The sequence below is a fragment of the Malurus melanocephalus genome, unplaced genomic scaffold (assembly GCF_030028575.1).
Source record: "Malurus melanocephalus ecotype Western Australia unplaced genomic scaffold, MMel_1.1 scaffold_144, whole genome shotgun sequence".
NCBI classification, from domain to species: domain Eukaryota; kingdom Metazoa; phylum Chordata; class Aves; order Passeriformes; family Maluridae; genus Malurus; species Malurus melanocephalus.
In genome coordinates this window covers 631,901-656,137 of record NW_026623376.1, presented here as the reverse complement: position 1 = coordinate 656,137, position 24,237 = coordinate 631,901, and the positions used below count along the sequence as shown (strand labels likewise).

Genomic DNA, 24,237 nt, shown 5'->3' with positions numbered 1-24,237 from the left:
TATAGTAAGCAGACAATACAGTTCATTGTGTGGAAGAAAAACAGAACGCCACAACAGACTTCCTGCTTTTGTARTCAAGTAGGGCAAAAAAAAAATCCAGATTTAGGGAAATTATTAGTGCATGGTTATTGGAAGCACTGCATTTAAAATGTCAACTAATAGGTGTTCTGAGGGAGAAAACTAAACTTAAAAGCACAATGAAACAAGAGTGAAACAATCACAAATGTGACAAAGTAAACAGTAACACACAGGATAAATAAAGAAGCTTTGCTTGACCCAGAGGCAACTTTCACATTCCTTGCCCATTTCATGTGAAATTTCTGTACTTTTCTTCCTACTTGCATAACTTRTTGCTTAACAGTAGTTGTTTTGCAAAAGAAAAATCATCCTTGGCTACACATGTACCCATCAGAAAGATTCCCTACTCCTACAAACTGAAACCTGTGAGGCATGACCAGTACAGCCCCCAGACACTTTGCTCTTCTGTCTCTGGTACCTCCACCCTCTGCCCACCTCAGAATGTTTTCTACAAAGAACAGAGTATTTATGGCCCATCTGCTTGTGCTACAGACCTGGGCCACTTTCTGAGGGTGCTCAGACTCCAGCTGCATCAGGGAGAGAGGGCAATGCTCCTCCTTCCCTGCTCACACTGTGACTGAAATCACCATTGTTAACAACACACAGAACAGAGCTGATCCTGTGTGAAGCTCCCTGCAGCTACTGCTGGCAAGCTTGTTTGGGTTTAAAATAAACACATTACTCTACCTTGGATTTCCTCGCTCCTTTCTTGCCGCCTGTTTTCTTTGTTGGGGTTTTTTTCTGTGATGGAGACTTTGCCTTCTTKGCTGGGGGTGGAGTGATGATGGCTTCCAGTTTTCCTTTTGATCCTCGCTTCTTTGCCAACAGCTCTGGGTGAATATTGGGTAACACTCCACCACTGGCTATGGTGACTCCTTTCAATAGCTAATTAAAAATTAAAAAAAAAAAAATCTGTAGATGACAGATTCCAGCATTTACTGACTGATAAATAGAGAATAAAATTTTGAAAATTTTTTACACTGCCTTGAGTTTCTTCACCATTATCCTTGAAGAAGAGAGATGTGAAATGCATGAAATGGAGCTGACCACATACTAGATTTTAACTACAAAGGGATTATGTGCTCTTCTTGCACAGATGTTTGTCACTGTCAGCATCTCTATGGCTCACCCAAGATCTGTTTCTCTGAATCCATGCCATGAAGGCTGTTACCCAACTAGGGAAAACACAAGACAGCTCCAGCCACATACCTGATGGCCCTGCAGGTCAGCCTGTGAGACAGCAATGGGACCCCAAAGTCCAAGCTGTGAGACTGCAACAGCTGCAACACTGTGGAGAACCCAATATATGTCCCAAGGGCTGAATTTTGCTGAGATTGTTTTTAAAAAGTTTTTTTTTTTTTCCCTTAGAAAAAGAAACTTCAAAATGGAGGGCAACATTTAYATAAATCTCTATACCTGTCAGACTTTCTTCAAAAAAACATGCAGTTGAAGATCAATATTCAAAAGTGTGCAGTTCATTCAAGCCTTTTAGAGCAGAGGTGGAATATATCATATTCTGTACTTTAAACCATTTTTATACATCTAACTGGGACCAATTCCCTATTCAGGAGGAYACAGTGACATCACAGTTACACAGATACATAGTTAAGCTGAGTGCTGTCCTTGGTTACACAGCCAGCACCAGTGAGTGTTTCCTGGTGTGCTATTCAATAAGCAGAGGTTTTGAGTTACACGTCAGTTATATGGAAAGACAATTTAAGAARCCCTAAAGGAAATCCTGGCTTTCACATGGCAGAGGTTTTTCTTACCTGATTTAATTCTTCATCRTTTGCTACAGCCAACAGGATGTGTCTAGGAGTGACTCGACCCTTCTTGTTGTCCCTTGCTGCATTTCCAGCCAATTCCAGAATTTCCGCTGGGGAAAAAGTAAGCTCCTTTTAATTACAATGTGATCATTAAGGAAAGTCAATGTGTTATTTAGCATCCATGCAAAAAGATACAGGAATTGCATCATGTTACTCCTAACTCCTATAGCCACCTCAATAGACATCTAACTCTAAAATGATCATTTTGGTTTTATATGTCTAATCACTGAAAAACAAATGCACACTTAAGTCCTGTGCTTTAAACTAGAATTATTTTTTTTATCCTTTTGAGGCAGTTCCCCTAGATTCTTCACTTTTCAGCATTCTTCTCAAGGCTCCCTCTCCTATCAGCAGACAGAGTACAGCAGATGTAAAAATTCTAAAGGTCTGCTCAAACCCATCAAATATGAGTTCTGGCTTGCATCACTTCTACTATTTTATTACTGGAAAAGACACTGTTCTCAATGACTGATTTTTAGCATTGTGGAACCATCTAAGCACACATCTGAGTTAGGACACTAAAACCAAAAATTCTGCACTCACTTACATATTTTTTTCTCTATCTGAGAAGAAGTTTCTAACCAGAAAAAATAATTGATGRATCATGTTTGTTTGTTCCTCATAAATGATCTCCTTAGAAGATATTTCCAGTGCTGGCAAAATAATGTTCAATGGCTATGCATATAATTGCTTTCACTGATTTAGGAAAGATTAAATTTTTCTCCTCCAAGGATCTATGAAGTGAAGGGCTAGAGCAYTACCTGCTAACTGATCTATCTGCTGCTCAACAAGCCTTGGGCAAGGATGCAATTAATTACAAGAATGTCCGGGCAACAATTAAATAAAAATGACATGTTTATCAGACTTTGCAATTATGTGCTATTGCTGTCTCTATTACACCTAACCTTTCACCACCCTCTCTACAATCTGTTTCACCATTGTATTTGGTAAGTTTCCTTTTACAAATCTAGTAACATTTGGAGAAACAGAGTGAAAAAAAGGAAATTTTTTATCTATTACACACTAATATTAAAATGTTACAGTACAATAATATATGAGCTTGACTGCACATTTAAAGACTGACTATACCATGAGAGGAAATAGAACTGAATGAAGGCATTAATCTGGAAACGAAAAGGACTAAAATCAAATTGCACATGACATATGCCTTTACCATAGGACACAGTAAAACTTAAGTAATACTACACAGCAGACTATGGCTTCTCATTAGACTGAATTTAACATGATTCTCCAATTATTTTTCATCMTAAGTCCCATAACAAGTAAGTTATGATGTTTACTGGAAAACTTTCAGCTGCTTCTGGATGTTCTACAGTTAAACTTCACAGAGGATTTTGGTGTGTTTTCACTATTTCTGCGTTCTTCAAAGGACACAAGTAACTTTATTATAGCATGAGGCAGAATATTAAGCTCCCCAAAGTAACTCAACATTTCATGCTGACAACAACTGCCTTAATTTATTTTTAAAGCAGGATTAACAGGGTAAGGTCAACCTGCCGATGCTTTCCACACCTCCAAAGAACTGAATTAAGCTGGCATAATCCTTTTCACATACTYCTCCCGAGGCTCAGCTCAGACACGTGAAGTTTAGCTGCCTGCAGCCTATGGTGGCACCACCTCCCAGTGGACACACTGAAATCCTGGAAACATCTTCACTGACCTCAGCGAGGCTGTCACCGAGTAATGCCACCACCTCCACCTCTCCACATCARGAACGGAACTGTTTGCATCTCAGACTTAATCCCAGCTGAAAAGCAAGGGAAAGCTTTGCTGCTTTTTGGTTTGCCTCTGCTCTCCCACCTCTGCTGCTTTCCTGCATCAGGCCCTGCTGAACAGTCAGGCCCTGTTATTCTCTGCGACTGATCAGCACAACTATGCAGACAGGTCATTTTGGAACTAAAGACTCTAAGAAAGTGTTATGCCTGTAAAGCACAGAGGAATGTTTTATTTGTTCCTCATAAAACTAAAATGTCTGCCTTGTACAGTGGAGAACTGTTCTTGTAAGTGCTAAGCCCTCTTCCTTGGACAGGAAACTCATTTTGAAATTACAGTTTTCTAATGGTCCTTTAGGGAAGTTGAGGTACCCCACTTCCTCTCCAGGAACAGAACGCTTTGCATTGGTGTTGAGGACCACAAAAGAGGAGCTTGGGGAGAGGGAGAGAGGAGGAGGGCATGGAGGGTGGAATTTCTCTTCTGGCCTCCTCCTCAGYTCTCCAACAATAATCAAGTATTGCTTGTACATGCAGAGAGACCCACAGCACCGAGAACAGCCAAACTCAGCTATGTACACAAGGCTGGTCAGAGGGGGACTCTCCTATTTAAAAACAGGAGATTAGGAGGTATTTGAGCCAAAGCCAACATAGGCAACAGATTTTTGATTTAGCACTGACAAGAGACAAACCCAATCCAAACCTAACAGATCAGAGCACTTAGAAATGCTGGAAATGAAGACTTTCTGGATGCAGACAGGATTCAGACCACTTGCCTGGATTTTGCTTGCAGACAGCTTTACTTTCACGTCTGTTTTAYGCTTCTTTAATTCTAAAGATTTAAATGGTGTTTTACCCATGTTTTTTAAACCAATTTAAAATTAGATGAAAATCTAGATCTCTCCGTAATGGAACTGATCCAAATTTTCAGAAGAGTAACTCTGGATTTATCTGGAAAAAGGAGTAGGTGGGAAAAGGTATTTAAAATTAAGACTGGACTTGAACTCTTAGGTCAGACCCGTCTTTGAATGAGTCACTCTACCAGGTTCAAAGGTTTCAGTCATTGAAGAGTTTTGTTTCATTAAAAGTAATCTTCCCACAGTAGGAAAAAAACAGACATTCAAAAATCAGACCCTGCAACTGAGCAGGGTAAAGAGAGAAAGCTTTGCTTAGAATTGTTTAGAGCTTCCATGACATCAGGATTCACTCAGCTTGTATTTATCCAGCCAGAAGACCAACACAACATTTTACAAAAATAAGGCCTCACAGAAAGAATGGAAGTTGCATAATGTCTATTCCATTCGTTTCATATATTTACTCAAGGCATTTCCCCCCTAGAGAATAATTACATCACCACCACTCAGGCAACAGGCAACTACAAGACTCACTTTACAGCATTACAGAACATGAAGAGCTCTATTTTTTAAAAAGTTAAGAAAAMCCCCAAGTTTTTCAATATTATATGGTTTGGAAGGTATATGTTCCTTCAACTACTACATACTGAAATCAGCTTACTATGAAAAGAAACTCCATGTGCACAAACAACTTTTTCTGTGCTTTTGAATAAYTTGAAACAAAAATGTAAACTCATATATACTGCTTTAAGTGCAAGTATAAAACAACCACTGACACAGGTGTGAGAACTGTATAGTCTGGAAAAAAAATTAGGAGTGCAATGTCAGCATGTGACATATTCATGTATGGACAGCTGTTAAGTAGGAAAAAAGGCATGGACGCCTCAGAAATCTGACCATAGCATGAACATATCAACTTGATTTAAAAGGCATAGTTATGATTAATATTTTTGTTCTTTTCAGTCATTATTAAAGTAGAAGGGMAAAGTAGGAAACCCTAAAAGTTAAGAATTTTTTTCTTAAATTTCATCTCCAAGGCAGTTTTAATTTAGAACACTTGAAAAACTCCTTTGTTMTAGTCAGAACTAGGATATGGGTAGTGAAAACTGGTCTAAACCTGTTCTCAGCACTTGAACCAAAACCACTTTTCTTCAGCTGAGGTTTTTAGAAGTTCAGTTAAGTATTTTTAAAGGAGAAAAGCAAACCGGTTGTGTATCTTCATATTTAAGCTTGAGATAAGACCACAGGAAAAGCTGTTCTCAAGACATTTCCTACTCAAAACATAACCAAAAACTGTGGTAAGTCTCCACAGAAACCTCATCCTGAATAAAATTTTCAGGGTGAGTTCCTCATCCTTTACTTTCAGAGGCTCTGGTCATCTCTTAGACATCCTACTAAGTTCTGAATTTCACTACTTGCATTTCCCTTTTTCACAGGGGCTGCTCTCTGCCCTCAGTACTGTTACACTGATATTTCAAAACACTTGCAAATTCTGGAAACAGAATACAACACAAGCTTAAAATGAAACTAATTACGGCCAGAACGAAGCAGGCACAGTAGGAACTGCAGACCCGAATGCAACAAAAGCAAATGCATTCCCCTCCCACTCTTGGAATACTCTAGTTCATTTATCTAATTTTCAAACAAAATATTGCTGTCCATTACTGACTAAAAATCCTCTCAAGACTAAATGGCAAAGACTTCAGCTTATCAGGCATTCCAGGCCGTAATACTTTCTCAATGCAAATAGTCAATTTGATTGGTCTCTCCGACTTCATCCCCAAAACGCTTTTTTTTTCTCTGTTTTTTATTTTTTTTTGCTTTACATCTCAAGCTAAATCACTGCTGTTGTATCAAATCTCTTTGTCCACCTTCTTTCTCTTCAGGGAGATGAAATCATAGTTTTGAAAATTAAACTCTTAACAACTAACAGGTGATGTGCTGACACAAGGCCAATTTCTGAACATGCGAATTCCAACAGGAACAAGTCAGGGATTTCTAAAAAAACTGTGAAGCCACTCCTCAAAAGAAAATTGAAAACAATATCCAAATCAAAGAAAAATGAATGTTGATACAATTCCACTGAGAAAAATATGTATTTGCTACAATGCCAAATACATGACAAGGAGTCTGCTTATTGTACTTTAAATTAATCATATTTCCCATCAGCATTTTATTGACTTGAGATTCATTTTACATTATTCCGGAGGTTTTAACCCAATCAACCCCAATCAACCAACACTGTTAAGAGTTTCCTGCATTCTTTTCTCTGTGTATTCCACCCAATCCCCCTGGAATCTGCAGTTGCAAGAGTGAAGGTAGAATCATTTAACAACTCTTTCCCTCTTATGCATTCCAATAAAACAGTTCTCAGCCTTGGTTCAAAGTCATGGAAATCTGATGCAGTGAAAATCAATTCAAGAAATTTTACTGCTTTGAACAAGCCTTGATGAAACCTTAACTCTCAGYAGGGCAATTGCTCTCTTAGGATGTGATAAAAACCCCAAACCTTTCAGTCTCGAGTATCTGAGCTGTATCAAAACTAGGCCTCTTAAAGGAAAAACTGTTAACTWTGCCAAGTTATTGTACATTTTGCATTTCTGTGAGGCAGATGACAGGTTGCTGTTTACATARAACACGAATTCAGGCCACAAAAGCCACTTCCACTTAGAACCTTCTGATCTGACTTCCACATCTTTTCAGCTTCTTTCTACACTTTAATAACATCTTTTTTTTTTCTTTTCTTGGTAAGAGATCCAGTGTTACTTAACTTCCTTTTTTTTTTCTAATTTTTAATTTCTTGTTCACTATTGACCTGTAAAAGATACAAGAGTTCAATTTTCAGGGAAACCTGAATTTCAACTCAGATGTTATTATTACAACAGCCACACCCTGAGTACTAATTTAAAGAGATAGTCTAGTTCATCTCCACGAGAATCCTGATCTAACTCCCATCAGCCTTTATTCTTTTGCAGTGGAGCTTTGTCTACCTGGCAGTACACTTTGCYGTTCCTCATAACAGCTTACATATGTTTTAGAAATGCACTCAAATGTGATTAATGTAACTGCTGCCAGATGTTACTTGATCAAGTGCAGCATGTGGCACTTGGGGACACAGTATTGTGGTGGACTTGGCAGMGCCAGGTTAACAGTTGGACTTGATGATCTTGCAGGACTTTTCCAACCTAAATGATTCCATGTATGCTTTGGTCTGGCTGTTAAAGACTACAGGAGACTACTCACATCCTGAGACTTGGTCCTAGCTTAGTCTTTAATGCTGCATTTCCAAACATTAAAGAAGTCCAGAGGACTTGCTGTAACTTCCTTGGAACAAAGCCCACATCCAGCTTGATCTCCTGTCCTCAGCTATTGCCCAAGGGCAGGTGGGTTGGAGGATTAAAGGAACATGTAAATTTAAAATGCTGTTATTCCAGAATATTCCCTCTGATTTCAGCCATGTGCAGAGGAGTGGCTGCTCAAGTTAGAAACACCATATTTTTCTTTAGCTCCCCAATGAATTTTATATTTATGGATGTGTCTAAATATTTTCTGAATCCATTCAGAAAGGTTTAGCACCATTTTTAGTATTCATAACATCTTGCACTAACAAGGCTTGCTACACCACAGACATTTTTGCAATTTTGGAGAAAAGTACCTCATGTTTGGTTTAGAAATATTGTATTTCACTACATATCCTCTAAATTTATTTTTCCCCAGTGAAGTTTATATTGAGGATAGAGCATTTCATCTGACGGCACCAAAGAATCCACATGGAATTTCATTTCTAAAAGTAATGCAGGGAAAAATATACTTTGGAAAAGAGASTGAATACCACAGACAGAACATTATCTGAACTCAGGCATTCTAAACAATCCTCGTGGAAAAAGGAGGAAAAAATTCATGCTTACAATACTTGATGTGAGACCTTTTAAAATCGGAGAAAGTCTGAGTAAAGAAACTGCTTGCTAAATACACTGTGGAGTTAGGATGTCCTCCTGCTTTCTAGAATGACGTAGCACAACTCACAAGAGTAAAGGGTCAAAGAAGAAAAGACTTGAGCTTTATAGGTGCTTTTATTCTTCTCAACAAGGAATTCAAGTAAAGACAAAGATAAGGGTAGGAAAAAAACTGTGTAGCCAAATCAGCCACATTTTTGTTTTATGGTTCTCTTGCACTGCATTCCTCAAAACAAAGGCTGATACCAGTATTAAACTGAGCAGCAATATTTAGTAGAAGTCATTACCCTATTGCAACTTAGCCAAATGGATGAAATTACTTACTATTTCATTCTAGATCTAAGGATATTAAAATATGACTGAAGTATAGCAAAAAATTCAACATATTTAAAGGAGGAAATATTCACTGACCATAACATACAAACTAAAGCAGCCCCATCCAGCATTTTATATATTACTGCTATATGACACGTCACAATATGAAGTTTGATCCATATTTACCCATGAACTATGCTGACATACCAGTACATATAGTGTTAAAGCTTTCATTACAAGAAATCACTCTTGCTGGCTCTGACAGTTTTTCATCAAACCTGACCTGCGCAGCTTAGAGAATACATTAGGACTGTAATCAGGTCAGTAATTTTGTATTGAGTGAGCTTTTGTAACTAGGAGATACATGGAAGTTTATGAGACTAGACACGTCCATAAGTGCTTACAGGGCTGGGGTCAAGGAAGGGTTTATCAGTGAAAGAGAACTCTTCATTTATATACACTTGAAATACACTGGTTCATGCATTTATAATGCAGAACATTGGTCATTCAGTTGGTAACACAGCAAAGTTTTATATCTAAAGAGGCACTTCTTACAAGTAGAGCAATTTTAAATCRTGATAATGACACTTCACTTGAGAGCATGACACAAGTCTTATGTCCATGGAATGTCCCAAAGGAGCTTTCCTATGCTGATATAGTCAAAAGGTCTCTGCTTGTGAGGTTATTGCTATAAACAACCCTGCTGTATTTTAGGTCCAGTGTTAATCCTTATTAAAAGCACACTACATATGAAGAAGTAGCTTCATGCCTGCTCAGGGAAGGCACAGGTCCTACAAGCCCCTAATTTATTTTAAACCTCTTTGGGACAGACTTTGTGGTACAACACCGTAAAAGGAAGTAGTTTCTAAAGTTGCCTGTTTAAATTAAAGAAATGTGTTCTGGTAGTGAATGCACATTTCAWCGGTATCAAAAAGATATTGGCAATTAATTATCTTCTTAAATTCCATTACTCCCCAAGGACGGTTATTTAAAGGAGTCACAGAATGTCCGGAACTTGAATCTGCTTTTAACCTAATGCTTTTTTACCAKGGACCCCTGAGTTCCCCTGTGCTTCCAAGCAGGAGTTCAGTGGAACATTTGCTTTGACAGAGAAGGCAAATCATTGTTTTCCTCTGCTACCTCGTGAAGATTTTGGACACTGAGCAGAACACAATGGGTGAACAGCAATTCACATTGCTCAGCTTGCATATTGCAAAGTGAGCATCTGAAGTGAGCAGTTAAACCTGCTGCTCTCAGGAAGGACTTTCCTTTTGCAACCAATCAGCAGTTGGCTCAATAAAATTTCCCACATTGAAAGTTAATAAAGGTGAAAACACAGTGAACTGAGCTCCAGCACATGAACCCCCATTAYTTGATTCTGGTGAGACCAGAAACCCTGAAAACAGAAACTCAGGTAAACACAGGAATGTCTGAGATGCAATTCTAACAGCAGGGTTCAAAAAGCGCTTATTTTACATTTCAACAAAATATATGATCAGCAGTACCCCTGTGCAAAAAAAAAAAAAAAAAAAAAAAAAAAAAAAAAAAAAAAAAAAAAAAAAAAAAAAAAGACCAACCCAAAAACAAAGCTGAGAAAAAAATCTAATGGAGAAAACAGATATTTAACATTTTCTCCTACCTTCACATGCACATAAATATAAATCAGAGTCTCATTTCTTCCGTGTTCCTGTGCTCCCGCTGTTTTATAAACTTCTACTTCTCCTCATTTGCTATGACATTTTGGCAATTGAAAATTATTTACAGTGTAGAACAGATGATGGGGGAGGGGGGAACAGAAATCACTTGCAGGCCTGGCTCTTGCTGCCTTTAAATATGCTCAAGAGATTTCTGTTTTTCAAGGGCAAARGCGTATGTTTTTCAGTTAGTAAGAAAGGTTGGACTACACTGTAACTTGTGCAAGCCCTACATCTGAAAAGAYCATAGCTGATTAGATGTATGGCTGGACCAGTTCTGACAAACACAAACCATCTGAGCTCATGTGAGTAGCTGCAATGCCCCAAATGAAGTCTGCGGCCATTCTCTTTGACTGACCTAGTGCTCTTTTTTGACATAAACTGATACTGATGCACTACTTTGCAGAGAAATTAAGGAGGGGATTGCAGTCTTCTGATAGTCTTAGAGAAGATAAATAGGCAAGGAACCATTGGAAAATAAGTGCAACAAGGAAATACGACAGAAGGAATTAGAAATGGTGTATGTGCCAATTGAAAACTGTTGATAATGCTGATAATGATTAAAATTAATTTCTGCTTATGCTGCAGGACTTATCAACTATTCTGGCTTCCCTGCGAGACAGAAAGCACTCCATGAATTGCTGCTGCAGAGAAGGATAAGAAACAAAAATTGTGCATTTACAGTTCTTTGGCACCCACACTATTCTTCCAGGGTAAAGAAAGGAAGTACATACACCTGCTTCAAAACCAGTAACACTCAAAGGGTACACTGTTACGCTGATGAATTATTTTGTGATATTACTTCTAAGTAACAAGATCCTTTAGTAAGAMAAGGAGGATACTCACCATGTGACTTGTTTAAACATGAAGTATATTGAAAACCAAGGACATGAGAAATCATAGAATATGTACTCTTACTTTCTGTTGAATAGTTGTACATACATGATAAAAAAGCTACTTTCAAAGTAATAAGTGGATAAAATCATGTCTCCAGAGGAATCCAGAACAGAACTCCAAGTCCAAACAGCTGGAAGCATTTCAGAAGTTCAAATCTCAAATTGAAAAAAAAAATCTCAGATCTGAGCACATTATGGGCTAATTCCAGATCTACATCAAAGTTAAACCTCAGCAAAAGGAGCAAAATTTAGCACCTCGCRTTCCAAAGGATTAAAGTTGGTTCTATATTCTGCAAACCGATGATCCAGTTTTTAAACCTTAGTAGGTGTAGACCTTTCTGTTAGGTCGTGYCTCTGTCATTTCCCCTCCCATTTTTGTTTCTGAAGTTTCTCTTTCCTRCAACTGCTTTTGATATTTTATACTTCTTCCTGGATGCACAGGACTGCTTTTTTGATTTAGCCAATTTATTAGCATACCACTTCACATGGTCTCCTTCCTATTATGTCACGTTCCTGCTTTTGCTTTGAAATGGTTGAAATGCTTTGATTTGGTCTCAGAACATGTGCTGACATGAGGATCTTTAAAAACTCTCCTGGAGAGAAGTCAGGATTTCTCTGGTTTTGTGAAGTAATAACTGCCAAGAGGTAAAAAGAACACAAACCAAAAATTTCCAAGCATCTCATTTCAAGGGGCTGTTTCTGAATTACACTGAAAAAGATGAATGACCTCAAGTTCAGAAAACATACTGAACACCAAAGGCTAAAAACTTACACTATACAGTGCATGAAAAACTTACAGAAGTAAAAAAAAAAACACCAGACTGAAACAGTCAGGGGGCTACAAGAAAGCTRGAGAGGGAAGGACTTGKAGTCATGGRACTACAAGGGGGAATGGCTTCAAACTGAAACACGACAGATTTAAATTAGATATCAGGAAGAAATTCTTCCCTGTGAATGTGGTGGGGCACTGGCACAGGTTGCCCAGAGAAGYYGTGGCTGSCACATCTCTGGAAGTGCTCAGGGCCACCAAACTGGCCATGGCTTGGAGCAACCTGGTCTAGTGGGARGTGTYCCTGTCCATGGAGSGGGGTTGAAACAAGATGAACTTCAAGGTCCCTTCCAACCAAACCATTCTATGATAAAACTACTATTAACTCTGGAAAGAAAATAAAAGAGTGAAAGAAAAGCCCAAGATACAGGATACAAGGATTATCTGCTTAGCCTCCAGAAGAGACAGAAAAACCACAATAAAACTGCTAAAAAATATTTAAAGGAACAAAGAAGGAAGGTCCTTTCCCTTTAGATAGCTTTTCTTCCTCCTTTTTTTATTTTTTCTAAAGYGATGTGTGTTACTTTACCTTTGTTWTTTTCTTGTTGTTGGYAATGTTCTCAGTCAGTCTCCCAAGATGCACAGCAGTTAAGAAACACTTTTATTTCCCCAGCCTACTCTTAACCACCTAAACTATCACTGCCTCAGTAAATACTTGAAATCAAACAGTTAACCAGTAACATGTGCTGCTCATTAGCAGAGCCTGAAGCTCACCTGTATTGCTCTGTTTCTTTAAAAGAGCAGCATTCAAAGCACAYTTCACCCTAAGGAGCCTTTTATTTGAATAGTTATAGCTATAAGCAGGAACCCAGCTAWAGGAAATGTTAATTTTTTTTAAGGCCATCTATGTAGTTTAAAAGCCTTCTTTCAAAGAAAAGGCTCAAATAAAGAAAACTGAATGTCAACAAGTGAAGGGAAAAATATATATATATTTGATGATATGAATACCCTGACAAGCACTGTATTAATTATTTGGTAGTATTACCAGTCTTCATCATTGAAGGAAGAAGAAACTTTATGGGAAGTAATCTTCTGCTCTTCAATGTCAATAGCCATTATAAAATGTATCTAAAATCATGGTAAGGTCAGATTGCTTTAGTTTTAATTACTCCCAGCAAAGTCAAACTCAATGCTTTATAACTTTGTGCTTGAATCAAAGAAAAATCTGTATCTCTTAGAGGCTCAGCACACCATTACATCTTAAAGTCTCCTGTCCCTTGAAACATTTGAACCTGCAGCAAGCACGATACTGATACAAGCAGATGCACTGGAAAARAAACACTGCTTTGAGAAATAAGATGCAATTCAAGCTTTTCCTTGTCAGGCTAATAGAATCTGGCTCCAAACACTCATCCATCTGGCACTTGGGCATTTTGCTAGATCCCTACACCAYAGGTATATACTTAGAAGTCAGCTAGGCCACATGAAGGTGACTGAACCCTCTTGTCTATTTTTTTTTTATTTTAGCCAAATCATGATTGCAAAAGTCCCTATGTTGATGCTGTTACAGTTGGGGTTTTCTGTCAAAAGACTGCTTTTGTAATGGTGTTTGGGGKATAAACTTGCAATGTCTTAAGTGTTTGAGAAGAAAACAGCTATATAAAGATCTTTACTTGTATGTCTAGTTGTTTATGTCACTGGGCAAAGCATTTTCTTCCTTTGAAGCTTCTTTCTAAATGGAGGAAAAGCAATACTTTTGTCCTCCGAGAAGGTACTGTGAGGATGAGATAATAATTTAAGGTATTCTCATTCTAATGTGATGAGAGGAACAGAGTGAGAACTACAAATKAAGCAAATAAGCTACACAGATCCAGGGCAGATGAACAGTGTGCATTTATACACAGACTCAATCAAACAAATTGCAAACAGCATGTGTAGTCTGAAAAGAAATCTGTAAATTGAACAAAAATGTTTAAATAAGGCTGTAAGCAATCTTAGCCCTGTGTAAACACTGACAAGCTCTCTAAAATTAATGTATATGCTTAACAGACAATTATAACCCAAAGTCATCAGGCACAAAATCAAAGGAAGAGGGACTGCAACAATGTGGGCGCTGTCCACACACACTGATGGCAGTAGGAACCCTGACTGCCWAKGTGGAAGGAGAGTGTTTCCAACTGGTGAGAGCAAATCCAATACTGGACTGAACAAAAGTCATCGAGGCTGTAAAGCAGTGGTAAGGGTACTTCAATTTTGGCTTAGATGTGTGATCAGCATTACATGCACTTCRGCTGTAACTTTCTCAGTCACTTACAAATCAGAGGATCTTTTTAGTTTGTTTTTTTCTGTGCAAATTCAGTTTGTGTTTTAACTTTCACTGCTACTATTTTCCATCATTCAACCAAACCTACCAGTTAGATATTCCAGTACAGCAGCCATGTACACAGGAGCACCAACACCAATTCTGTACTTCGGGTGGCCTTTCTTAATGTASCGGAGCATTCTTCCAACAGGGAATATGACCCCAGCCTTTGCRGAGCGGGAAGTCTTGGTTGACTTCTTCTTTCCACCCCTGCTGGACATCTTGTCTGTATCAGGTCTGAAACAGCACTCTATATATTAGGAAGAAAAAAAATAAGGAACAAAAGATAAAGGGTTATTAATAAGGACTGACGCKATAAGACCTTGAATTCCAAGGCAAATCAGAATTTTGGGGTCGGCAATACATTAGAGTGCCTGAAACATATAAACAAGTTGCCTTTTTAGAGCAAGAACGTAAAATAATTTCTCACAGAATGTTTACTTGCCATTGTAACTTGGCATAATTTTATACAGAAAATATATAGGACAAGTTATTTCCTATAACTCTACTTCTCTGAAATTCCTAATAGATTAAACCAAATACCACTAATGGAGCAAAGAGTAGTAACCACGGAATTTAAAATACAGCTTCTGCATTGAAGCAYAGGATGCTTTCTGCAAGGAGACTGACACAACCCACTGATCTCCATGAAAACCTTTTGATAGGGCATTTGAACAACTGTGGTAGGGCAGTTATGTTTCTGAATAATTACATTCCAAACTAGGAGAAACTGTATCCACTAAAGCTTTCATAAAGCGTATTCACCTTCTTCGAAAAACTCAATTTTCAAGATGTGTGAATTGACAGAACAAAGGCCTATGGATGGCAAAATACACCTCCTGTACAGTAAATGTTCTATTTTTAGAAAGATCTGAAATTAGACCCTTGGGATTTGAATCTATCAACTCAGCCATCTCCACATTGAAGACCATGTTGTTTCAACATTCTCTCCRGGAATCTGATGATTTCTATCTGCCACCCTTCCCTAACAGCACAGTGATCTGAACACCCAGCACGTATCTGACAACTGTATCTCAGTTTATCTCACTGAGGGAACCTACTGCTGATACAGCTGTCAAACATATTCTATTCTCTCTTTGATTTCTGCTCAGGCTGTAAAYAGAAGCTGACAAATCCAAAGGGGTGGAGGGTTCACAGACTCTCAAAGGTGTCTTTGAAGGTTTATGCAACTCACTGGGTTTTGAAATTACCCCAGAGGAAAGGAGACAGTGCCCATCTCCCCATCTCTCCCCTCCCTTATGTCTGAACTCCAGGGAAACCGATGGAATACATCAGTGATACACACCTCTGTGCATCCCACTTCTTCCCTTGCTGCATAAATCCTACCTARTACACATGCAAATTCCCTGATGTGTTTATATACTCCCCAATAAAACCCCCTTTAAGCCTGCTTTCCSATCACGAAATTTCTCTGCTTCCCTTTCTATTTTTCACTTGTTCATTCTGAATTCTCTCCTTGCCCTTAKGAACCTAACTGTATTTGCCACATGCCTGAACCCACAACAGAGCGAGCTCAGAATCAAGGAAAACAGGTTCCTCAACCCCACTTCTAGATTTTGCAATTTCTGTTCTGTGCTGACACATCCTGCAGTTCTTCAAATCTAAATGAGTCACCAAGACTCAGGCTACATAACTGCCAAACAAAGACCACTCAGGATAACTAAAAGAAACACAAGTATCAAAGGTTTCTTTTCCTTTCCACTTCCACATTTCATTCATCAGAACCTATACCTGCACAGCGTATTCATTAAGTAAATTAAATGCAATGGGTTTATTGTTTATTAAAGCCAAACAAAATAATCCCATCCTCGAAGCTCAGATGCACACTAAATTTAGGAAATGTCCGTTAAAAGAAAGATAGGAATCTTCAGAAAGGGGAAGCCATCAAAAGGACTCCTTTCATCTGCTGTGGACTCAGCTCCGTAACAACCATTATTCTGTGAAGAGGACAAAAGCCAATTTTCTTGCCTTGAGAAATGGCCTAACTGCAGCTCACCAATGATTYTGAAAACAACCACTTAATTGCATTTTCTCATCTAGTTAGCTCTTTGTTAGCTGGAAGGCTGGGTGGGGCCTTTGACTTGGCTATGGACCTTCTGCCAGAAATAATTTTCATATTTCATAATCCATTTTCATCAACAGTACTAGGGGATGTTTAATCTCACAGATGCTTAGAAGTTCATTGAATCATACACCAGGGAAAGGGGCATAAGAAATAWCTGTTCTGCTCCTGTTTGGTTTGTAACTGACAGGTCAATGATGAAAACYGCAATTTTTCTAGAGAGAGCCTGCAAGCATTAAGCAGTAAAATATTATTAATTATTTAGTAAGTTTATGGGATAGTTAGACTAGCTGAAAGAGAATATGGAAATCCTTACTTCCTAATTTTTTTTTTCTTTGGGAGATTGTCAGCTATCAGCTGCTGTAACATTTGGACCAAAGCATTAATAAAGTAGGTAGTAACACAGAATAACACCAACCCATATATAAACTTGTGTCTTTGCTTTCATAAGCTTATTTTATTACTTCTGCAAATTCTACAGACAATTTCTCTCTTTATTTTATGTACTTGGTCACATTACACACATTAATATTTAGGATACCCTGGACCTATCTTGACAGTTAACCTGACACCCTCAAATGGAACATTAAAGACCTTTTTAGCTGWAAGTTTATTTGTGAGGAAAACTTTGCCTGAATCTGAAAGGCGCTGGTAAATGGGGTTGCATAATTAAAAAACCAAGAACTTCTGGACCTTTTAGTATTAAAGGTGAAATGTGACACAGATGAGTTTCCAGACCTTCCCATCTCTGTGATCCCATTCCTATGTGTAGTCAATCACTCTTTGTTCACATTGTTTAGATGTTGGGGGTGGAGGGAGGAAAACTTCAGTTAGGTTTCAAGTACCATTTTTACAGTTACCAACCATGTARTTTGGAAGGTGAAAGTGAGAACCTGCATGGAAAACCTTTTTCAGAGTTTAATGTGTATTCAGGATCATTCCTTTGCAGAACCTGTTTGTCCTGCCTTTGAGCTGCATGATGGCCCAACAAGCTCCCAAATGTCTCTTCTCTACTTCTAGTCTTCCACAGAAAAAATGAAGGGAAAAAGATTTCACTTGCAGAAGCCAAAAGAAAATGCATTGAGGTGAAATGTAAAGAGCATGGCAACAGAWCAAAAACCAAAGAAAGCTGTGTGCCTTACATGTTCCGAAACGGTTTATCTTTGTAACACCAGTAAGTCTGGAATGCTGCCAACACTAATGAACCAGAGCTGTTTGCTGAGTCACTGGGAGCCCGCAGATCAGAGAGGCAACCAAAGGGAAGGAACCTTATCACATGCACCATAGTCCAGACAAGATATGAGTRGTATAATACAAGTAAGTAAATATATTTTATAATAAATCACAGTCAACGACGATCAGTGGACTGGTACTTTCCTTTCYTTCTTCTCTACTGCTTTTGCAATGGAATTATTGAGAACTTTACCAAATATGTGGCAAAGTCTCCAAAGATTTGACAATTAAATGATTTTGCTTCAGTGTGACAGTTCACAAAATGATCACTGTAATAATCAGGGGATTATTAATCAGGACTATCACTGAGGAGTCAAGTATCTAAGTTCACCTTTGACTTCAAATCAAATTTAACACTTGTGCTTGGACACAGACTGCCCTAGGTACAAATTCAGCACYACATTCACAGGCTTTTGAAACCCCTTAAAGATTGTGGCAATATTCACAGTGGTTTCTGAGATCTCCAAATAYACAAACAAGATTTGATGGTGTATTAATTGGGTCACAGCAAAGATTCAAGCTACAAGGCTCCTCTGCTCTCACATCTTTGCAAGCCAGAAATACATTTCCTAAGAAACAACCTTAAGGTGTAGTGATGAAATCGGCATAATTAACATCTTCCTCCTTGAAATTGGCTGGAGTAACTCTGGTTGGCCATATTTTTCAGTGAGAAGACAGTCTGCTAAACCATGCTCTCAAATACAATCTTCCTCAAATGCACATAAGCATCTGTTTTYTCTGAAAGATTTAACATCACATAATTGTTAAAAGTACAGCCTCAACATTCTGGTAAAGTGGTACCCAAATTCCAAATACCAGTACTTCATTAGCTCAGTCGATCTGACACATGGATCAAACAGCAGYAATAAACCCACTCTGTTATTAATAGTTTTCAGGTACTGGTTCTTAATGACTAAACAAATTACTATGACTATTACTGCTGTCAGACAGAGACTGTTCTGATCGTGGGCTTACACTGGGGTATTAACTGCACTCAGCAAAGAGATGATTCAATTTAGATCTACATCATCATATCAGTAAGTGTAGTGGAATCCAGGAGAACATTACTACAATAGGAAAAATACTAAGATGTAGTAATTATTTTTCTCTTCTTTCAGTACAAAGACTAAACTGGAAAGTTCATTTTTGTATCACAAGAGATTAACTGCAATGCTATTTTTTTCCCATTGTTTCAAAAGATTAACAATGTAAGTGCTGCCATTCTCTCTTAAATCTATTTATGTGCTACAATAATAGCTGCTTGTTGAACTCTTGCTGAAGAGGTGCATTTGAATTGCTGTGACAATGAACTTGCTCTGCTCTCGCCTAATCAGAAGCTACTCTGGCATATTTATAAAATGATATAGAATRGTCTCTTATAATCCTTGCCTAGCTCAACAGTGTCTCAGCCTGGGACTGTCGTTTCTAGGTACAACAGTATTAAAAAGAGCTWATCACTCACTTATCATTTGATCTGATCAAATGATAAATTCATATTTTASCTCCAGTTCTTTATCAAAGCTGAAACAGACAGAGGAGTGAGACCAGTTGTAAAACAGCTATTCCAAAACTCCATTAACTTCTCTAAAAAAAGGAGCACCATACATACATTTATTTTCATTTGAAAACCAAGAAAATACTCCTCATCTAGGACTGCACAGTAGGTGTACTTTCTGTTGAAGATTAGGACAACTAAAATTCCCATAGCAATAACAKAAAGGATGGGAAAAAGAGGAATAATGTTTTCACAAAATCTGTGTGCTAAACAAAATACCGTTGAACAATTGTCTTCAACTGGCAGAAGTCCCTCCTTCTCACAGTGGGTCTGAAACACCAAAACAAATACCCCTTAATGTGCAAAYCTCCACTAAGAACAGTGCTGGGAGTGTGACAAGAGTTTCTGCTGGGCATCCCGCCACCAATAGTCAGGAAAATGTAAATATAATTGTCTTCATTGACCACTGCTGGGAGAACTGGCCCAAAATAAGCCCATTTATACATTAYAGGTTTTTGCACACTAGACAGAAAGCATAAAAATTGACACAGGGCCTTAAGTCACTGGACTGTTTGTGAATTCAATGTTCAGGGAAACTGTTTTAAATACATTTTCTAAACAACTGTGCCCCTTGACATTTTTGGAGGAAAAYAAACACATAATAAAGAATTCATGTGGATGCTTCCAAGGCAAAATTCAGACACAGAACAAAATTTAAAATAGTTATACTGCTGAGGGAAGGGATTGCAAGAACTTGACCCATTGAGGAGATGATGGTGTGATTCTTGCATCACTCGTGGAACAAGGACCACGAGCTGAATACTGCCCATGTTGTCTTTAGAATGGATCTGGGTAAGGAACTATAGCTTCTTTATGTGCTCACAGCATCTTTCTTTATTGAGCAAACAAGCCAGCCCTGCACTCTTTCCACAAGCATTGCATTTTTCTTTTCCAATTTTACCTCYTCAGATGGCAAAACCTAATGCTCACGCACTGCCCACAGGGAGGMTCTACGGAGGATCTACCTGGAGGCTCTTTTTTCCTCTTGTGGCATCAGTTCCACTACTGAAATCCTACTTTGTAACCTTGCTGGGGYAGGACTACCTTTTCTGTGGAACAGACAGCAGGCCTTGATCCTAGCCGACAGTTGCACAAAAGTAYTTCTGTGTATCTCTGAGAGCAAAGGTTCGTAACTATTCTTCCAAAGTGTGGTTATATCACCTCTCTTATCAAGAGAGTATCTTTTATCAAAGCTCATTGCTATGTATTAGCAGAACCAGCCATCTCCTGAGAAAAAAATTAAACACACCAGTTTCTTTTAAGACTAAGATTGTAGTGGTGGACTTCTCTTTTTGCTCCTGCTAATCTAGAAAACAAGCAGTGCTTAAGCACTTTTCCTACATTACTGTCATTAAGCCAAATTCTAGTCTTACCACTAGTTTTTAGACCAGTTATGGCTCAATCTACACTGTCAATATTTGGCYTTACTGGCAATCAGAAGGGTATACAGTACACACAGCAAAGCAAAGTTACTCTTTAGAAACCCAGAAGGCCTAGGAGATTTCAGTGTAAAAGGTTATGAAACATAATGCAGCAAAATAACCTGCAACCATTACTAAGTAAACAATGTAATTCCTTTCTTTCACAACACTTAGAAAATAAAAAAGCCCCAAACACACTAACTAGTTTTTTAGGGACTACTTGATATGAAGTTTTTCATACCCAACTRCAATAAAATATAATTTTCAGAGCAACTGTAATTGTCTTGTTCCCCCGTAAGTCTTTCAGCTCTGGGTTGTATCTAAGAACCCAGGTACTGTTTTTATTAATTGCACTCTTGCTCCTTCRCTCATTTATTTCTTTTACTCTTCAGAATGGGGGAGGCAGTGGATTTGCAAAGTTCCCTACAGACCTGTTGCTAAGTGACAGCCACACACAGTCCTGGGGAAAAAAAAAATGGTTGTTCACTTTCATGGTCAAGGGATAAATAACAAGTCTCATCCAAGYGTATTTCAACAACAAGTCTCTTTCCATCTCTACAAATGAAGGAACTWCAGATTCACATCCTGCTTGCACAGGAGCTGGTTCTAACTGCTGGCTTCAGACACAATTTCACGGGCCCTCTACAACTCACTTTTAAAGATTACAGAAGAAACAAAAGGATTACAGGGAGATGGAGGTCACAGAAGGAGTCTGCTGCCCTCACTGTCTCCTCCAGGCACAAACACGTCAGCCTGGAGTCTCAATGGCAGCGCTGCCGTGCTGGAGCCGGTGCGGAGCCTCAGGAACCTGCATTCACCTGCGCCCTGCAGTACTCGCAGTCCCCTTGGAGGAACACCCACACCCACACAGTCCCTGTGGGTTGCTCAAATCCTGCAGGCAGACATATTGCAGCCTCTACTAGAAGTGACAGTCCTGGAAGAAYAAGGAGCCCCGTTTCTAGACAAACATTTATTTTTACCACTCTCGGAAAGCCTTTGCTTAAGGTTTAAAATACGTCATTTGGCTTTTTTTTAATTAAGTCGTTCACACGAGGCAGGTAACTTTTATGGCACGGGTTCTTCATCCCTAAGTGAAACACACGGAAAACATGTCCTGCTGGCTTTTGCCTTGTGCTTTTCGCAGTCTCCCTTGATTATCTTCCCCTGCCCGGTGACCCTCGGTGGGAACGGCGAGGATGGAACCCGTCCGTGCGTGGARCGGGGGACGGCGGCTCCACACTCCCGGCCGCTCCTGCACCCCCGCCGCGCTCCTTCCAGCCCCACACCGTCATTCCATAGCGGATTCCATGGAAATACAGCCCCGCTGCCACCATTTCGCAGGGCGCGGGTGGATCTCCCGGCTTCACCCGAGGCACAGCCAGCAGCAGCTGAAGCGAGCCCCGGTTTCCCTCGGGGCAGGGGACCGGCACCCCTCCTTCCCACGGCGCGCCCGGCCGGTTCGGGCCCCCCACCGCCGCCGGGTGTCACCGCGCCGCCACAGAGCCCCCCCGCGCCCGCTCCTTCCCGCACGGCGGGCGGACCCCGGCGGTGACTTACGGCGCGGGCAAGATGTCTCCGCTCAGGCGGCGGCGGCCCCGCTCCCGTCCCCGTCCCCGTCCCCGCTGCCGTTCCCGCTGCCGCTGCCGCTGCTCCGCTCCGCCCGCGGGGCCACCGCGATCGGCTGGACGGGCTGGCGGAGCTCCCACAATGCCCCGCGCCCGCGCGTCACATCCACCGCCCGCCCCTGGCGGCGGGGCCGCCTCACCGTGCCGCTCGATCCATCACGGTCCCGCTCGATCCATCACGGTGCCGCTCGATCCATCACGGTCCCGCTCGATCCATCACGGTCCCGCTCGATCCATCACGGTCCGCAGCGGTGTGCTCCCGGCCGCCCCACGATCCACTCACAGCCAGCACGATCCACTCACGGATCCCCTCACGATTCGTCACGGCTGGGCCACCGGTGCCGCGATCCCGGAGGTTTCATGGGCTCCAGCTGCCTCTCCTCCCGCCCGTACGGGCTGCAGGCGGCAGCTGGCCCGGCCCGGCTGTTGAAAAGCCCGGTCTCTGCGTGGGGCTGGGCTTTGGCACCGCGGCCTCCGCAGCTGCTCCCGCCCGAGCCATTGTGTACAAACGTGTTCGCTCCTAAATAATCAGGACATGGAGGTCAAAGCGGGGGCTTTGCGCTGTGTTCCTYCCAAAAATGAAGTTTCTAGTTCATGGAGGGAAGGAGAATGAGCAGCTGGATTGTTCTGTGAGGCACACGCAATCTTATGCTGTACAAAAATGGCTCGGTGCCATTTTACCCAGGCCCCAGATGGAGCCTTTGGAGGTGTTTGTGCATGGGCCACAAAGATGTCCTTGAGCTCACCTTGCCGGCTTGGGAGCRCTGGGTTGCCACTGCCCTCTGCCCACACACCCTGTGGACTGACCGAGGGTTCAGTCCCTCTGCCATGTCTCCTCTCCTCCCTTCTCCAGTTGCCTCACCCACCGGCTGCCAGTGGAAAACATGAGCTGCCACAGGATCTTGGCTGCAGCACAGGCAAGTTACAACAGACTGCCACTGCCTATGCAATGATGGGACTAGAGGCAGCTGGAGTTTTGAATGTCCTGGAAGATTCCTGGCTTGCTCATGCTCCCAGGYTCTTGTGCCACTGCCATTTGAATGGAGCATTCTCTTTCTTCAGTACCCAAAGCAGAATACCAGCCCGTAGCCTCCTCCTCAGTGTCCTTTTCTGTTCTTCCATGGGTAGAACTGCAACAGGTGACAAGTGGCATAATACCATTACTACTAGAGGGGAAGGAGTTTCTCTCCTGCTCTTCTCATCAACCACTGAGCTCTATCTCTCCTTACTTTGCTGAGTATYAGCATAACATCACAGTGACTTTGTCGTGCAAAATACAAAGCAGAAAGGAAGATGGGGATTTAAAGGGGGAAAAAAAAAACGAACAGGGAAGTGGGGACAGCCTATGTAAAATATGAGGAGCTGGTCTGAGAAATATCCTTTCAAAAAGTGTTTCCGGCATTATGATTGTGGTGCTCTCATCAGTCTAAATGGCCRGGCCTGGTCTGGTTTTTAACACAGCTAAACTCAGTGCCTCCCAAGGCATCTTTCATTACTCCTCAGTGCTCCACATGGTCAAATGCACTCCCTGAGTGCTAATTGCACCCTTCATGTCATGCAGTGGGGCGGTTTTGCCTGACAAAGGCTCCCTGCTGGGTAAGTACCCTGTAGTCCCTGATTGCCCTTAACCCAAGGATATGGATACAGTCCTTACAGAGCCATCTGCCATAGCTCTTCTTACTCAGCTGAGGACACACTCTGCTTTCTCTGTGTTCCTATCCATACACATCATCTCCTTCCCACCTCCCCTTCCTCCTCCTCTTCCTCCTCCGCATTGCCCCACTCCCTTTTTCCTTGCTGGTAGTGCTGCCCACGCAGTAACCTTTTCCATATGCCATGC

The 24,237-nt window shown here is 40.6% G+C and overlaps 1 protein-coding gene across 8 annotated transcripts in view; it reads right to left on the bottom strand.

Annotated features, from left to right (window-relative positions):
• Positions 1–22,389, bottom strand: part of LOC130576558 (core histone macro-H2A.1) — a 42,068-nt gene extending 19,679 nt beyond the window's left edge. For all 8 annotated transcript variants that reach the window (XM_057371308.1, XM_057371310.1, XM_057371309.1 and 5 more), the window contains exons 1-4: positions 22,330–22,389; positions 14,530–14,730; positions 1,848–1,954; positions 766–963 (exon numbers count right to left, since the gene is read on the bottom strand). In XM_057371308.1, coding sequence (XP_057227291.1) covers positions 766–963; positions 1,848–1,954; positions 14,530–14,701 — 477 coding nt within the window. In that variant the 5' untranslated portion in view covers positions 14,702–14,730; positions 22,330–22,389. The remainder of the gene's footprint in view (positions 1–765; positions 964–1,847; positions 1,955–14,529; positions 14,731–22,329) is intronic.
• Between the last annotated feature and the right edge of the window lie 1,848 nt (positions 22,390–24,237).